This window comes from Pipistrellus kuhlii, unplaced genomic scaffold (genome assembly GCF_014108245.1).
Source record: "Pipistrellus kuhlii isolate mPipKuh1 unplaced genomic scaffold, mPipKuh1.p scaffold_m20_p_20, whole genome shotgun sequence".
NCBI lineage: Eukaryota > Metazoa > Chordata > Mammalia > Chiroptera > Vespertilionidae > Pipistrellus > Pipistrellus kuhlii.
This window is the reverse complement of record NW_023425516.1, coordinates 13,686,912-13,704,266: the sequence shown is the minus strand read 5'-3', so window position 1 is coordinate 13,704,266 and position 17,355 is coordinate 13,686,912. Positions and strand designations below refer to the sequence as shown.

Here is a 17,355-nt window from a genome sequence, read left to right as displayed (position 1 = left end):
CTCCGGGGCTCATGTTTGATTCTTGAATCTCAAAAAGCATGCCGTGAGCCGTGCTGATCCTGGACTCAGAGGGTTTTCTTTATGAGTTCAATGACATCCGCAGTGTCTGAGGGCAAACTATCCTTGAATTCTTGGGGTCAACACAACTTGCTCATAATGTTGTATGAACACGTGGCTGGTTTCAGTTGAGAATATCTTATTTAGGTATTGTATTGTTTCAACACAACTATGGTGTGTTCTTTCTCAATTAATGGAGAGCCGGGCTGGGCTGGCTCAGTGGTTGAGTGTCAGCCTATGAACCAGGAGGTCACATGCCCGGGGTTTCAGGCTTGATCCCCAGGAAGGAGTGCAGGAGGCAGCTGATCAATGATTCTCTCATTATTGATGTTTTTCTCTCTCCAAAATCAATAAAATTGTATTTTTTAAAAAATAAAAATTAGTGGAGAAACAATGGGCTAACAACTGGTAGTGTGTGTGTGTGTGTGTGTTGGGGGGTGAAAATGGATCCCTGCCTCACCCCATACAAAAGAAAATCATTCCAGGGATACAAAAATCTCCTGCAAAAAAAAAAAAGCAAAGTTTAAACATTTTAGAAGAAAGTAAGGACACCTTTATAACGTCAGGATAAATCAGGACAAACCACATGGATTCCCTATAAAGATTTAATATCACTAAAATTAAAACTATTGCCCTGGCTGGTTTGACTTAGTGATTAGAGCAGCTGCCCAAAGACCAAAGGGTCTCAGGTTCGGTTTCCAGTCAAGAGCATGCACTTCAGTTGCAGGCTCGATCCCTGGCCCAGTCAGGGCACATGCAGGATGGGGAGAGGGAGAAGCAAGGGGGTTCACCCTCTGAGAATCAATGGAAAACATATTTTCGAGTGAGGATTAAAAAAAAAAAAAATTAAACTCTGTGTCATCAGAAAAAGGTGAAGCTAAAAGCTACCAGCTAGTGCCCCTGGCTGGTGCGGCTCCGCTGTGTGGAGCCTCACCCCGTGCACTGAAGGGTCAAGGGTTCGATTCCAGGGCCCGGCACACACCCAGGTTTCAGTTCAACCAGCTGGTCAGTGCGCCTATGATTCTCTCTCTCCCTCTCCCTCTCCCTCTGAAAAAACTTCTTGAAAAAGAGAGCAAGATAAAAGCTACCAACTAGGCGGTGCCCACAAGCTCATGACCAATGAAGTAGAGAAGTAGTAAAAAACATAAAGAATTCCTACAACAAAGAAAAGAAAACGGGCAAAAGCTGTGAACAGGGTGTTTACAGGGGAGGAAACTGATGTGGCAACCAGCAACAAGGAATAAAAAGATGCTCCTTGTTATTAGCAGTCGGGAAACGCAAATGGAATCCACAACAGCGGACTGTTCCGCACTCAGCTGGCTGGCAGTGTGACTGGTAACACACTGAGGTGGGAAGAAGCAGCTGGGAGGTTCTGTTTTTAAAAAAATACATATATATATTTTATTGATTTTTTTTACAGAGAAGAAGAGAGAGGGATAGAGAGTTAGAAACGTCGATGAGAGAGAAACATCCACCAGCTGCCTCCTGCACACCCCCTACCGGGAATGTGCCCGCAACCGAGGGACATGCCCTTGACCGGAATCGAACCTGGGACCCTTCAGTCCACAGACCGAAGCTCTATCCACTGAGCCAAACTGGTTTCGGCCAGCTGGGATGCTCTTACGATTGAAAATGAAAATATAAATCAGTGCAGTGATTAGAGAATCCTTTGGCGGTATCTGGCCCTCCCCCGTTTGCCTCAGAGAAACACTGAATCCCATGCTCAGGAATGTCTCCTGATCATAAGGGCAACATTGTTTCTATCAGAAAACACCCCACATGTCAATATTCAAGAAAACAGAGAAATAAATGGTTACTATCCATCGGAAGGCGGCTCTAGGGGGAAGCAGTGAAGGAGAGGAGCCACGTGAACACGGGTAGACCATAATGCTGTGTGACTGAAGATGTAGAAAATGTCATGGACCATAACGCCTTTGTATGAAGCTTGGAAACATCCCAAACCACACTTGTGTCTCACATTGGGTAGGCATATATACATGTGTAGCAAAAACTAGAGAGTGATCATGGGAGGTTAAATGCCAAATTCAGAACCGGGTTTAGCATTCTGCGTCCAGGACCCGTATGTCCCCTCCACCCCCATCGCTGCTATGGACATGCGGGCCGGCCCTCCCCGGGGTGCCCCCTGGGCCCCGTGCTGGCTCAGTCCCCCTGGTGGGTGGGTTTTCCCTTCATCATCCTCAAGCTGGGAAGTTTCTCTTCGGCAAATAGTAGCTTGAATCTCTGAAAGTCTTGGTTGTGTTTGTGGACGCAGGCCTGTTCACCTCTCAGCCCACAGCGGGAGCCTCAGCCTCCTGCGCAGAGGAGTCCGAGACTCCGCAAGGTCAGGCCTGTGCCCGTCCACCTGCCTGCAACCCCCCTGCTGGACGGGGAGCTGGTCTTTCTCAGATTTCCAGATCCAGCGGGCGCAGCCTGGGATGCGGCCTGAGCCCGCCCAGCCCCCCCTCCCCGGCCGGGGGACGTGTTGAAAGGACCGCCACGGACTCTCCAGCCCTGGGCGGGCTGGGAGGAGGGGGGGCGGCCGCCAGCTGCTCGGGGACTGTGTGGCCTGTGGCCAGTCCGAGGAGGTGACACCCCTCCCTCGTGAGCGGCCACGCCCCCCCATGCTCCTTCCTACGCACTAGGGCCTCTCACTCTGCAGATGGGGAAACTGAGGCCCGGCAGGAGCAGCAGGAATCTGCCCCTGGAATCCAACAGGAAGCAGGGCTCACACTAAAATAATAAAATAAAATAAAATAAAATAAAATAAATAAAATAAAATAAAATAAATAATAAAATAAAATAAATAATAAAATAAAATATAAAAAATTAAATTAAATAAAAAATAAAAATTAAATTAAATGAAATTGAAAATATAAAATATAATAAATAAAACAAAATAAAAATAATAAAATAATAAAATAAAACAAAAGATAAAATAATAAAAATATAAAATAAAATAAATAAAACAAAACTAACTAACTAAATAAATAAATAAAATAGCAAAGCGGCTGGCATAGACTCTCACCGAGTCTGCCCCCACCCCCAGGCCGGCCGGCTCTTCTGCTCCCTGCACCTGCAGAAGTGGGGGTCCGCCCGTCTCCCTGACCCGGGCCTAAAAATGCCTCTGCTGTTACCCGGGCCTGGAGACCCGGGCTCGGGCGAGGGGCGTCCCAGAGTCCGGTCTTCAGATCCTCGGGAGTCCCATTCGGTCCGCCCCGGACTCCACCTCCCACGCGCACCCCTCAGTTTCCCGCTATTTATCCGACGCCGCCGATTCCGACCCCGGCCACGAGGGGGCGACAAAGCCCAGGCTCTGAAGGATCCTGCCCCGCCGAGCGCCGCGCCTCCCAGGGGAACCAAGGGGTCGGTGCCAGCGCTGCCCAGCGCCGTGGAGGCTGCACAGCAGCCCCGGGTTCAAGTGCCCCCGCTCCACCCGCTGCAGGCGATTCCACTTCCTCCGTCCAGCGCAGCCAGCCAGTTAGGCGCCAGGTAGGCTGGGAGGCCTGACGTCCAGGCCCACCATGCCTCTGCTCCAGGGCGGGTGGGGCCCTGGTCTCCGGGGTGTCTTCCCCCTACATCCAGGGCTCAGGCTGCACTCTGGCATCACCTCCAGGCTCTGCCTAGCAGCTGGCCGGCCCATCACCGGGCTGAGTGGTGGGTAGGCCCCTACCACAGAATGGGGTACCTAGCACCTGAGGCCAGTAGGCAGAGAGGCTCGGGGCTGCCTCTGCCTCTCTCAGCCTCCGTTTTCTCAGCTGTGGCTCCGTGGGCAAGCTGCTCAGAGGCCCTGCTTGCAGCCCTGTTCCTCCCGCTTGGACTGGCAGCCTGGCCCCACACCAGGGTCCTCCCCAGGCACACCTTGGTGGGGGTCAGGAGGCCTCTGACCTTAGGCGCCGGGCTTCCAGGGTGGGCCGTGAGCTACCTCCAAGCTCAGCAGCCCGGCTGCAGCCGACACCAGAGAGGCTCCTGCAGTTCTGCAGGCATGCGCTCTCTGAGCCTCCAGCTGCCCACCTGTGACATGAGGGCATCGGGACCTCAGCCCCCAGTGAGTCTGTGCCGACAGCCCCCTCCAGCACCGGGCATCCTGAGGGCAGGCACAGGCTCTCTCTTGGTCCCTTGCCCTGGGGCGGGCGGACATGGGGGGGCCACAGCCTCATTGGGCATCCTCAGCCCAGGCAGGAGGGGTGCAGGGCGCCAGGCCCTGCTCTGCCCTCCCCCCGCCCCAGCGCTGGCATGTGCTCCGGCTCTGGGTCACATTTCCAGCTTAATGGCTCAACAGAAAGAAAGAAACCCAACCTGCAGCCAGCCCAGGCAGCCCCTCCTGACCACCCTTTGATATTTGAGGACTGAATAACGGGCCGATTGCGGATAGGAGGCTTGCCGTCATCTTAATTAGAAGGAAAGAATGTCCTCGTGGTCGGCTGTTCTAAAAATACAGCTGCACACACATCTGGAAGGGGAAGGGGGGGGGCGCGGCGGTTACTCCGGAGTCTGAAGTGCTGATGCCTGCATTCCATGGCGGGGGGAGGCCCCTCTGAGCAGACCCCACGGCCGGGGAGAGGGGGGGACAGCGGCAGGCGGTCCTCCCGGCTGGGCCACCCGGTGGGTCTTTGGGACGGAGCTGAACAGAAAGCACATCCTTTCTTGGGTCCGCCTTCCCCCTTCCCCGTGTGCTCACCAGGCCGCAGACTCAGTTTCCTCTGCTGTACAGAGGGGCTCTTGGGGGCCTGGTTAATGCCTGCTGGTTCTTTTTTTTATATAAATATATTTTATTGATATTTTTACAGAGATAGTTAGAAACATCGATGAGAGAGAATCATCGATCTGCTGCCTCCTGCACACCTTGCACTGGGGATGTGCCCGCAACCAAGGTACATGCCCTTGACCGGAATCGAACCTGGGACCCTTCAGTCCGCAGGCCTGACACTCTATCCACTGAGCAAAAATGGTTAGGGCTCCCCCTCCCCCCCCTTTTTTTCCCCCCTCCCTCCCTCCCTCCCTCCCACACATCCCTTTTTTTAAAAAAAAATATTGATTTCAGAGAGGAAGGGAGAAGGAGGGAGAAAAAAAAATCAATGATGAGAAAATCATTGATCGGCTGCCTCCTGCACCCCCCACACTGGGGACCGAACCTGTCACCTGAGCATGTGCCTGACCGGGAATCGAACCATTCATAGGTCGATCCTCAGTCCCTGAGCCATGCCAGCCAGGTTCCTGGCGTTGGTTTTGTTCTTATTCTAAGAATACAGTCACTTTTGTGCCTCATCTTGCATCTGTTTTCTTAAAGGGGCCGTTAGCACCTCATGCACGGGAAAGGCCTGTGCGGGGTGGGGTTTCTTGAACAAAATAGCAGGCGGGAGTTCCAGCGGGTCACTGGGGAGGACAAGGACGCCTGGGTTCCTGTCCCAGCTCCCCATCCTGGCGGCGGGCACGCACTGTGTGGCAGGGCCGGGGCTGCGGGCGGATATGTTGGCGATGAGCACAGGCTGGGAGGTGAGTGAACCCTGACCTCTCGGAGCCCAGAGCTCCCAGCCACGAGTCCCGGCAGCGAGGGACTCCCAGAGCAGCGGCCCCTGTCACTCCAGGTCCCTGCCCGGCCTCCGGGCAGAACTGCCCCAGCGTCTGGCCGGCAGGGGACGAGTCGGAAGACAAGACCACAGGATCGTGTGGCCTCAGTCCCACAGCAGCACCCCAGGCCCCACGGCCCAGGCCTGTGTGCCCCAGGCTCCGGGGCCTCTCTCCGCGTCTCGCATTCTGGCCCAGCCGTTGGCCGAGTCGGCCAAGCGGATCATCTGCTTCTTCCAAAACACAGCCGCGTGCTGAGCCCGAGAATAGCGGAGGGGGCGGGGGAGGGAGAGGCCCGCTGGGCACGGGCCTCAGGGGGCAGGCCGAGGTGGCTGTGACCTGCCGGCCATGGCAGGAGCAGTGGCTGCCGGTGCTGAGAGGCCCGTGCTCGGGCTCGCTGGCAGCTGGGGCTGGAAGGGACCGTCTCGTCCAGGCATCAAGGATCAGAGACAGTGAAACAGGCTCACACGGGGCCGCCTGCCCAAGCTGCTCAGCAGAGGATCACCCAGGGAGCAGAGCCTCTTTGTAAAAATATTGTTATTGATTTCAGAGAAGAAGGGAGAGGGAGAGGGAGATAGAAGCATCAATAATGAGAGAGAATCACTGAGAGGCTGCCTCCCGCACACCCCACACTGGGGATTGAGCCTGCCACCCGGGCGTGCATCTGCCCTGGAATCGAACTGTGACCTCCTGCTCAGGCAAGGGAGCAGAGTCTTAAGTCAGAGCCGCTCCAAGAGCCCGGCGTGGCAGGGAAGGCTGGCCTCCAAGCCACGGTGGGAGCAGCGTCTGCGTCTGCCCGGTGCTGGCCGGCTGGTGACGCCCCCCGGGGGCTCAGGCTGGTGGTGCATCCCCACTGGGCCCCAGCAGTGAGGTGGGGGGGAGGCACCTCGCCCGCTCCCCGCTGGCTCCTCCCATCACCCTCATGGTGGCAAAGCCCGGACTGGCACGCTGGCATCTTGGTACCTCTCTGGCCATGTGTCCTCGGGTTTGTTACTCTAACTAACCTCTCTGAGCCTGTTTCCTCATGTGTGAGGCTTACGTAAGGTTAGCAAAACGGTGGTACCCGGCCAGCGTGGCTCAGTGGTTGAGCGCCAAGCTATGAACCAGAAGGTCACGGCTCCAAGCCCAGTCAGGGCGCATACCCAGGCTGTGGGCTCGAACCCCAGTGTGGGGTGTGCAGGAGGCAGCCGATCGATGATTCTCTGTCATCATTGATGTTTCCCTTGCTCTCACTCTCTGAAATCAATAAAAATATATTTTAAAAAACACACACCCGGCCCTGACCGCTTTGGCTCAGTGGATAGAGCGTCGGCCTGGGGACACAAGGGTCCCGGGTTCGATTCCGGTCAGGGGCATGTACCCTGGTTGTGGGCACATCCCTAGTAGGGGGTGTGCAGGAGGCAGCTGATGGATGTTCCCCGCTCCGCAGTGGCCCCTCCTCCCCTGAGGCAGAGCTCATTCCTGCCTCCGGGGAGGGGCCTGCGGAAGCTGCAGTGGAGGCCCACCGGCCGGCCGTGGGGTTGGGCACAGAGCTCGCAGCCCCTGGAGGAAGGCCCTGCATGTGCAGGCAGGAGTTCCAGCGGGTCAGGAGGCATGAACTCCTGCCTGCACATTTTGTTCAAGAAACCCCACCCCTCACAGGCCTTTCCCAGGCACGAGGTGCTAATTAATGGCCTCTTTAAGAAAACAGCTGATAGATGTTCCTTCCTCTCCCTCCCTCTCTGTAAAAAAACAATAAAACATTTAAAAATAAAATAACACACACACACACCTGTGGTGCAGTGTCTGGTGAGAGGCCCCGGGCAGCTGTTACCATCAGAGAGACCGGCTCTGAGCACCCCCTCTCCGCAGGGGCCCCTCCTCCCCCAGGCAGACCTCATTCCTGCCTCCCCCCCCCCCCACAGAGGGCCTGTGGTTCTCTGTCCTTGGACCCCTCACCAGTCAAGCTCCCCTCCCTGCTCAGCGTGAGAGTCTTCGTCCCCCACTGGCCAGAGGAGCCCCCGCCGCCCTCCCATGCCTTCGGCTTCCATGGGGGTTCCTGACCCCAGGCAGGTGAGAGCTCGGATCGGGAGGAGGCAGGTGAGCACACAGGCTAAAGACGGGCCTTCCCCAGGGCACTGGTCGGCAAACCCACTCGTCAACAGAGCCAAATACCAACAGGACAACGATTGACATTTCTTTGGAGCTGAAACCGGTTTGGCTCAGTGGATAGAGCGTCGGCCTGCGGACTGGAAGGTTCCCAGGTTCGATTCCGGTCAAGGGCATGTACCTTGGTTGCGGGCACAGCCAAGGTGGGGGGTGTGCAGGAGGCAGCTGGTCGATGTTTCTAGCTCTCTATCCCTCTCCCTTCCTCTCTGTGTAAAAAAAATCAATAAAATATATATTAAAAAAAAAAAAGAAAGAAAGAAATTTCTTTGGAGAGCCAAATTTTTTCAACTTAAACTTCTTCTAATGCCACTTCTTCAAAACAGACTCGCCCAGGCCATGGTATTTTGTGGAAGAGCCGCACTCAAAGAGCCGAAGAGCCGCAGTTTGCCGACCACAGGGCTAGTGCATTCTCCCTCACAGGCCTTCGCTCTTTCCCAGCGGAGGCTGGCCTTGGAGGGGGGTCAGGCGGGGCTGTCACAGGAAGGGACCCTGTCCGAAACCTCCAGTGTCCCCATTGAGGGGTCAGACTTTAGCTAGAGGGAACTCTACAGACTCTTCCAACTGACCCCCCCCCGACCCCCTGGGGTAGGGGCGTGGGGGTGCCGGGCCCCCCGCCAGCCTGAGGCGGCCCATCCAGCCCTGGAGTCCAGGTCTGAGGCTTGCCTGGGCCCAGCGCTGAGCGGCCAGGGAGAGAGAGAACATGGCACAGAACTTCTGCGGGTCTGGCAAGAGCCACAGGGGGTGAGGAGCTGGGGGACTGGACTGGGGTGGCCAGGGAGCGCTCCCCTGAGGCAGTCATGCTCCCACTGCACCCCCAAACTCAGCCTGCCCTCACCCAGTGAGTGGTCTCCCTCCCAAACCAGGGCCTCTCCCATGTCTCGGTCCTCTCTCTCTCTGCCAAGTGCTAAGGTCTGTGGCTTCCTCTCCTTGACCCACTCACACCCTGTCTGTCCGACACTGTCCACGGCCCTGGGGTCAGAGGTCTCAGCCTGCATGGCCCTGTTCGGCCTCACACGCAGCTCCTTCTCATGGCCCCAGGACCTTTGCACATGCCATTAACAGTTGGGTCTGGCTAACGCCTACCCAGCCTCCGCCCCCTTCCTGCCCATGCCACCCAGAGTGCCCCGGATTCCCGCCGAGTCCAGATTCTGCTCCCGGGCTCAGAGGGCCAGGCTCAGGCCGCCCCCTCGGCTGCGCAGGCCGAACACAGCCCACCTGGGTCGTTTGTTATTCTCTGCGCTCGGCCACAAGCAGCTGCTGCCGAGTGGGTTCCGGATTCGGTGCTAAAAATACCCGGTGACCTAGACAGGAAGGTGACCAACGGCCGCACAGCTGCTCCGGGGAGGGGCCGGCGGAAGCTGCAGTGGAGGCCCGCCCGCCGTGGGGTTGGGCACAGAGCTCGCAGCCCCTGGAGGAAGGCCCTGCATAGAGGATGGTCAGGGCCAGCAAGCAGTGCCATGCGTTGTCCAAAGGAAAACGCAGCTGCCTCTAACATGCACGCAAAAATACCGGGTTTCTGATTCTTCTGGTTTGTTACCACGGGCACGTGTGCTGCCTTTGGAATAAATGACATTTAGAAATTAAGTGTGGGAGTCTACGGCCCGTGGGAGTGAACGTGCCCGATCTCGGAAGCTAAGCAGGGTCGGGCTTGGTTAGTACTTGGATGGGAGAAGTTAAGGGTGGGGGCCTAACAGAAGATAGATGGGCTCTGGTCCCTTCCGGGAGGGCTTCCTGGAGTAGGAGGCATTTCTACCACCCTCCCTTGCTCTCCTCTTATCTTATTTTATTTTAAAAAATTAGGTTTATTCTCCTTTTTATTTAAAAAAATAAAAAACATGTTATTTATTTTATTTTATATTTTGTTAATCCTCACCTGAGTATATTTTCCCCAATGATTTCTAGAGACAGTGGAAGGGAGGAGGAGAGACACAGAGAGAGAAATATCAATGTGAGAGAGACACATTGATTGGTTGCCTCCACATGCACCCCAATCAGGGCTGGGGATGGATCCTGCAACTGAGGTACATGCCATTAATCGGAATCGAACCCAGGACCCTTCAGACTGCAGGCCAACGCTCTATCAACTGAGCCAAACCAGCTAGGACGATTTTATTAAAAAAATAAATAAATAAATAAATAAATAAATAAATAAATATATATATATATATATATATATATATATATATATATATATTTATATATATTATTGATTTCAAGGAAGGAAGGGAGAGAGAGAGAGAGAAACATCAATGGTGAGAGAGAATCATTGATCCGCTGCCTCCTGCTCTTCCCCCATTGGGAATCAAGCCCACAACCCCGGCAAGTGCCCTGACCAGGAATTGAACCATGACCTCTTGGTTCATAAGTTGATGCTCAACCACTGAGCTATGCTGGCTGGGCTTGCTCTCCGCTTTTAACAGAACATATAGACTGATAGGAGGAAAATGAATGAATGAATGAATGAGCCAGAGATCAGGAGCGAGAGGCTGGGGCCTGAGTGAGAGGTGGTGGCGGCCATGAGGTGTGTCGGAGCGGAGAGGGGAGGGACTGGAGAGTTCCATGGGAGCATCAGCCTCGAGGTGGGGCTGGCAGTGGGATGGCGTGGCCCAGGTTTCCGGATGGTCACCGACTGGCGGGGGTCTCTCCTAGTGAGGCCAGTGAGGAGGAGGCAGGCTCGGTGGGCACTCACGGGTGCGGTACTGCCTGTGGGCACTGGGCACCCTGGACAGGGGACCCAAGGGTCCTCTGGGTGTCTCCAGACCTGGGGGTCCGGGGCTCCGTGCTCTGCAGCAGCAGGCAGGATCCCGAGGCCAGAGAGGCGGCTTGGGAGCAGGCCCGCTGACACCTTGGCAGGGAAACACAGGCCTCCTCCCACCACAGCCCTCAGCCCTCAGCCCTCAGCCCAGGAGAAGAGGCGGCCAGCAGGCAGGCTGAGGGCAGACAGCTCAGTCAGCATCCCGCACTACCTGCACCTCCAGGTCCCTGGGGACATTTGGTACCCAGGGCTCCTTTCCATAAATAACTGTCTAACGGTGCTGGAGGGTCGGAGAAGAGGGAGACCCGGTGTCCCCAGGCCTGCCTGTCCTGTCCAGGCCTGGAGACCGGACAGGAGAAGCCTGGATTGGACCCCAGGCCCTGCTCTACCTCATCCTGGGCCTCAGTTTCCCTACCCGAGGACATCTCAAAGCTCTGAGAAGGGAGCGTCTGTGGTAGAACCAGCAGCTGCTTCCTAGACGTCTGGCCCAGCTGGCTGCCCCCACCCAGGGCTCCAGGAATGCGTCTCTCCACCCCCAAATGGGGCGCCTGCCTTATCAGCCCCGTCTGGGGAGAGACAGACCCCCCTGTTGGTTGTGACAGCCCCTTCTGTTAGCCCCAGCCTGACCCCGAGTGAGCGGAGGGCGGAGGGCCAGCCGGCGCCTGCCGAGTGCCTGGAGGCAGGAAAGCCCCCCCTTCCCCAGCAGACGAGAAACCCGACCTCCCTCCTGACAGGGAGGTGCCCGCCCTGGAGTCAGAGGCCCTGGATCCCCGCCCTGCTGCCATGCCTCCACCGTGATGGCATCTCCTCTGTCCAGCCCCCTCGAACATGACCTTGGCCTGCTTCGCTGGACCTTGGAGGCTGGCTGAGGGGGGGGGGGGGCTCTCAGCCCCTTCCTCGGTCCCATTCCTGCTGTATCAGGCCGGCTCATTCTTCACTGCGGAACCAGATGAACCTCTCCCTTCTGTGCTCCCAGCGTGTCCTCGGAGCGGGGCTCCCTGAGCCACGTTGCAGGGGTCCTTCCACTTGGGATCCACCTGCATCCCGTTGTCCCTGGATTTTTCCCTGCTTTGCTTCCGAAGCCCTTTCCTGGCGGGGCTCTGGCCCACCCCCACACTCCAGCCTCCCCTAGCCTCCCGCCCAGCTGGGTCTGCCCCTCTCTCTCCTCTCAGTCTAGCCGTGCCCCTTCGGCATTTCCCACGGGCCCAGGGCTCCACACGCCATTGATGTCCTGATGAGTAACACCCACGTCTGGATCCCTTGCCGGATCTCTTCCCCAACACCACACTTGGATTTTTCCTGGATGTCACACAAGCTCAATGAGGCCAGAACAGAGCTCCATTTGCCTGCTAGTGGACCCCATTTGGTGCTCAATAAACAGCTGACTTTCTTTAAAAAGAAAGAAAGAGAGAAACAGAGAAAGAGAAAAAGAGAGAGAGAAAGAAAGAAAGAAAGAAAGAAAGAAAGAAAGAAAGAAAGAAAGAAAGGAAGGAAGGAAGGAAGGAAGAAAGAAAGAAAGTTAAGCTGAAACGGTTTGGCTCAGTGGATAGAGCGTCGGCCTGCGGACTGAAAGGTCCCGGGTTCGATTCTGGTCAAGGGCATGTACCTTGGTTGCGAGCACATCCCCGGGGGCGGGTGTGCAGGAGGCAGCTGGTCGATGTTTCTCTCTCATCGATGTTTCTAGCTCTCTATCCCTCTCCCTTCCTCTCTGTAAAAAGTTAATTTAAAAAAATATTTTAAAAAAGTTAAAAAATATTTTTATCGATTTCAGAGAGGAAGGGAAAGGGAGAGATAGAAACATTAGTGATGAGAATTATTGATTGGTTGCCTCCTGCACGCCCCTCACTGGGGATGGAGCCCACAACCAGGGCATATGGCCTGATCGGGAATCTAACTGTGACCTCCTGGTTCATAGGTCCACGTTCAACCCCTGAGCCACGGCTGGCCAAACAGTTGGCTTTCTTCATTAGAATGAATAATGAGGCCTTCTCCAGCCCGGCCACTTGCTCCAGCCCATCTTGGCATCCTCGGGTCCCATGGGCTCTGCAAGCGCCCCACCTGGCCCTCCTCCCGCGGGCCCCCAGAGGACTCCCCACAGGAGCTGACGTGTTCTGGCGAGGCCCCGGGCGCGCGGAGAAATGGGGACCTGCTGCCGAGCGCCTCCCCTGCTGTGGGCGAAGGGGCACCATCCCTGGCGTCAGGACCGCACCCAGCCCAGGTGGGCCGGGAGCCGCACAGCCAGGCTCCTGGCTCCCGCCCCGCCCGCACCCTACACTCCGCCCCTCCCAGTGAGGCTGTGCGGGTCGCGTCTTTTCTCCGCCAACAAGTCACCTCAGGCCCGGCCCCAGCGTCCCCGTGGGCCTTCGCCATTGGCCTTCCCCGCGGTTAAGAAGCGACCGGCTCCTCATTGGCCGCACATTCTCCCGCGCGCGCCGCAGCCACCACAACAACCGCCACGTGCTCCACGGTAGGGCCTGCTCATTGGCCCGCAGTCTCCACCCGTCCCGCCCCCAAATTACCGCTTCCTCCTCCTATTGGTTACCTGGCCGCAGGCCCCACCCCAAGGGCCTGGGCACGAAGCGTCTCCCACGCGGATTGGTTGGAGGTGGGAGGGCGGGGCTCGGAGGCGGGTTAAAGAGCCCGCAGTCGTTGGGGCCACGTGTACCTGCGGAGGTTCAATGGCGTGGCGGGGGCTGGCGGCCGAGTTCCTGCAGGTGCCGGCAGTGACCCGCGCTTACACCGCGGCCTGCGTTCTAACCACAGCCGCCGTGGTGAGCCTACGAGGCGGGCAGGGCGTTGCCATGGTTACAACTGGAGGAGGAGGTGCAGGTGGTTAGGGTTGGGTCCCGCGGGCAGCACCTGACCGCTCCCCTGGCTCCGCAGCAATTGGATCTCCTGAGCCCCTTCCAGCTCTACTTCAACCCGCACCTCGTGTTCCGGAAGTTCCAGGTGAGGTCGCCCCGCCCTTGCTCCCTGTCTGCCCAGCCATGTCCGCGCCGCGTCTGACCGCCTGCCTGCCTGCCCACCCCTCGCAGGTCTGGAGGCTCCTCACCAACTTCCTCTTCTTCGGGCCCCTGGGATTCAGCTTCTTCTTCAACATGCTCTTCGTGTATCCTGTGCCTGCCGGGCCCAGGAGGGGCGTGGGCAGGCCTGCCTGCCGGGCTAAGGCGGGCGGGGAGCGGGGGCACTGAGACCCAGCCAGGTGGCACTTCCTATACGGACGCCGCAGGTTCCGCTATTGCCGCATGCTGGAGGAGGGATCCTTCCGGGGCCGCACGGCTGACTTCGTCTTCATGTTTCTCTTTGGGGGCGTCCTTATGATTGTATCCTTCCTGGGTTCCGGGACCTCAGGCCAGGCACTTCTGCGCCTGGTCCTGGGGCATGGCATCAGTGCCCAGGCTGGGAGGGACAGATGTTTACTCTGGCTTAGGATGAGCAAGCATGGTGTGCTCAGCCCCAGGTGCCGATCCAAGCTAGATCTTCTAGTGTGTACAAGAACAACAACAAAAACCCCACACCCTAGGATGATTGGGAGGAGGGCCAGGTGGGGGCTTGGGGCTGAGCCCTGAATGCCAGCAGCAGGATGGGCAGTGGTGGGAGGCTGAGTGAGGCGGAGAGGCAGGGCCAGACACGTGGGACTGGAAGGCAGGAAAACCAGCAGGATTTCAGGGACTTAGCCAGTCAGGGGAGGCCTGGGCAGGGCCTCCCAGCACCTTGACTCTGGCCCAGCTGCTGGGGCTGCTGGGCAGCCTGTTCTTCCTGGGCCAGGCCCTCACGGTCATGCTGGTGTACGTATGGAGCCGCCGCAGCCCTCAGGTGAGGGTCAACTTCTTCGGCCTCCTCACCTTCCAGGCGCCGTTCCTGCCCTGGGCGCTCCTGGGCTTCTCAATGCTCCTGGGCAACTCGATCCTCGTGGACCTGCTGGGTGAGCCTCCTGCCCATCCAGCCCATCCAAGCTGGCCGCTCTGCCAGAGCCCTCCCGCCCCTCTGTCTTACAGCCCCTGAACAAGCCCGCAGGCCTATGGCTTCACACCTGCTGGTGCTTGTGTGATCCTGATGGTGGTGGGATGGGTAGGTCAGCGTTCCAGCTGTGGCGCCCACTCCGCTGTCCTCAGGTCCTGGAACACTGTCCTTCAGGGCCAGCCCAGCCCCACGCCGGGCTGGCAACCTGTGCGGGACACTGGGCACTCATGCTCTGAGGCCTGAGGTTGCTCTGGGCCTGGCTAGGCCTCTGAGCTGCAGAACAGGCTGTGCTGGCCCCGGGCTCTGGACCAGGGAGGCAGTGGCCTTGGCAGTCCTCCGCTCGCCCACAGGCATTGCTGTGGGACACATCTACTACTTCCTGGAGGATGTCTTTCCGCACCAGCCTGGAGGCAAGAGGCTGCTGCTGACCCCCGGCTTCCTGTGAGTACTGGAGGCGACGGCCCTGGCTGCTCTGTCAGACAGCTCTTGACTCCCTTGTGGACCCATGTTGGCCTCAGCTCAACCTGGGCCCCTCCCCACAGGAAGCTGCTACTGGATGCCCCAGAAGAGGACCCCAATTACCTGCCCCTCCCCGAGGACCAGCCAGGAGCCCAGCAGCAGTGACCCCACCCAGGGCGGGGCCAGCCCCAGGAGCCCGTTCCCCCAACATGTCAAACCTGTTCTGGAGGCTGGCCGTCCGAATAAACAGGATAACTTGCAGTCTCTTTGCCCACGGCACTGGCTCCCCTTGCCTCGCCTGGCCACACCCTCCCATGCCCTGCCCTGCCTGGGGAAGGATGTGCCAGCAACTAAAGGTGGCACCGTCTTCAGTAAGTGCAGCTGTGTGCCCAGTTCACCAAGCAGTGCTTGACTTAGCGAGACCCACATGTGCCCCATGTCCCTTCTGTAGAGTGGGAACATCTCCACATTAGAGATAAGGTGAGGATGACAAACTCATTGAAGGTAGAGCTGGAAAGAGGCCCAGGGCGTGCCTCCTCCTCATCCCCACCCCACAAGCCAGCGCCCGGCCAGGTGTGCTGCTCCACATGTTGCCAGCCTGGGAGGGAGGAGCTGGCCCAGGCCATGTGCCAGCCAGGGGTGGACATGGGTCCCAGGCCACGTGTTACATGCACACTACTGGGAAGTGTGGCTAGCCTGCTGCATGCCTGCTGGAGCTGGAGCAGCTGGACACAGGCACGCAGGCTGGGGGGGCCCCTGCATTGTCTACATAGGATGGGGCCTCTGCAAGGGACTCCAGAGAAGCAATGTCCTTCCTGGCTGGGATGGCCTGGTCACCTTGACCCAGCAGAGGGGAGGGCTGCCCACGGAGCATCATGACCACACCTTCCATTTCTGCTGCTCTACAAAGACCCAGGCATGGGTGGAGTGGGGAAGCTGGAGGGCCCAACAGAAGCAAGGATCAGACTCTGACTCAGTCCTGCGGGGGCTGGAGTGGCTGGGGTGGAGCCAGAGTCCCATCAGCCACCTGGGGATGGGAGGCGGAGCAGGGGAGGCCTGGCGCGCCAGCCTTGGCCACACCACCCCCAATGGCACCGGGCCCTGCTCCCTGCTCTCCATTTTTAAAAGGTCTAGTAATAATTAATGTCGTTTTCTAATACTTTTTAAAATCGGATTTATTTAAACAATACAACAAAATTTAATCAACAATATAGTTGCCGTTGTTTTCTACTACTTGTGCCCAACGCTCAGGAAGCATTTTAATCCCTCTGTTGTAAAATTCTTGTGATTTTGATGCAAAATTCGGTCAATGCATTTTTGAGGCATTCTTCATTATTAAATTTTTTTTTCCAAGAAAGTTTTGCAAAGAACGAAACAAATGGTAAACGGAAGGGGCAATATCAGGAGAATATGCAGGTTGAGGGAGAACTTCCCATTCCAACTGGCGCAGTTTTTTAGCAAGTGATTCTTGCAGTATGCAGTCGTGCTTTATCGTGGTGAAGAATTAAGCCCTTCCGATTAATCAGCGCGGGTTCTTTTTCTCTTAAAGCTTGGGCTAACCTTTCCAATTGGGCACTATACACTGCACTTGTAATGGTTTGGGTAGATGGTAAAAGTTCATAATGAAGATTCCTTTAAAATTCCACCAAACACACAACATCACTTTTTCGCATGCAAGTCAGGTTTTGGCATGGGCTGCGGAGCCTCATTTTTGTCCAACCATTGAGGCCGCCTTTTCAAATTAACATACAGCACCCATTCTTCATCTCCGATAACAATTTGCTCTAAAAACGGCAAACGGTTTTGACGAGAGAGGAGCGAACTGCAAATTGTGACTCTGATTACGGTTGTTGTCGGTCAACTCATGAGGAACCCATTTTCCAAACTTTTGGACTTTGCCAAGTGCACGCAATTGATTGGAATTGTTTTTTGTGAACAATTTAAAGTTGTCGCAAGCTCTTGTTGGGTAATTTGAGGATTTTGCACCAAAAGAGCTTGAAGAGCTTCTTGATCAAAATTGGACACACAGCCTCAACCACTCTTGTCATCTAACAAAAAATTTCCCTCGCGAAATTTCTCAAACCAAAGCTGGCATTTTCTGGCGCTAACTGCATCTTGACCAAGAGCACTACAGATGTTTTTTGCAGCCTCACTTGCTTTTCTTCCTAATTGGAACTCGTAAAGCATGCAGTGCCGAATATGCTCTTCATCCGCCATCTTCTTAGCCCTAGTTTTGCAACAAAAACCAAACCAAACACAAATTTTTTCAAGCAAAACTTGTTAATTGCACTTCACACGTTCTGTAGATACCACGTGTTTGAAGGTTATGTCAATACAAGTCAACGCCAAGCAAGATTTTAAACGAATGTTTAAAAACGACATTAATTATTACTAGACCTGATATTTTA

At 56.4% G+C, this 17,355-nt stretch overlaps 1 protein-coding gene across 1 annotated transcript; it reads left to right on the top strand.

The window, feature by feature from the left end:
- Positions 1-13,109: 13,109 nt before the first annotated feature.
- Positions 13,110-15,210, top strand: DERL3 (derlin 3). The gene is made up of 7 exons (XM_036449239.2): positions 13,110-13,296; positions 13,409-13,474; positions 13,561-13,634; positions 13,755-13,848; positions 14,255-14,450; positions 14,839-14,929; positions 15,031-15,210. The coding sequence occupies exons 1-7, from the start codon at positions 13,204-13,206 to the stop codon at positions 15,110-15,112; spliced, it is 696 nt and encodes a 231-aa protein (XP_036305132.1). The 5' UTR covers positions 13,110-13,203; the 3' UTR covers positions 15,113-15,210.
- The last annotated feature ends 2,145 nt before the right edge of the window (positions 15,211-17,355 follow it).

Bases quoted from the DNA above. Each gene is read 5' to 3' on its own strand.
- DERL3 (XM_036449239.2), top strand. From the start codon at position 13,204: ATGGCGTGGCGGGGGCTGGCGGCCGAGTTCCTGCAGGTGCCGGCAGTG. The intron at 13,635-13,754 runs GTATCCTGTGCC...CGGACGCCGCAG, and splicing joins TTCTTCAACATGCTCTTCGT to GTTCCGCTATTGCCGCATGC. The intron at 13,849-14,254 runs GTATCCTTCCTG...ACTCTGGCCCAG, and splicing joins TTGGGGGCGTCCTTATGATT to CTGCTGGGGCTGCTGGGCAG.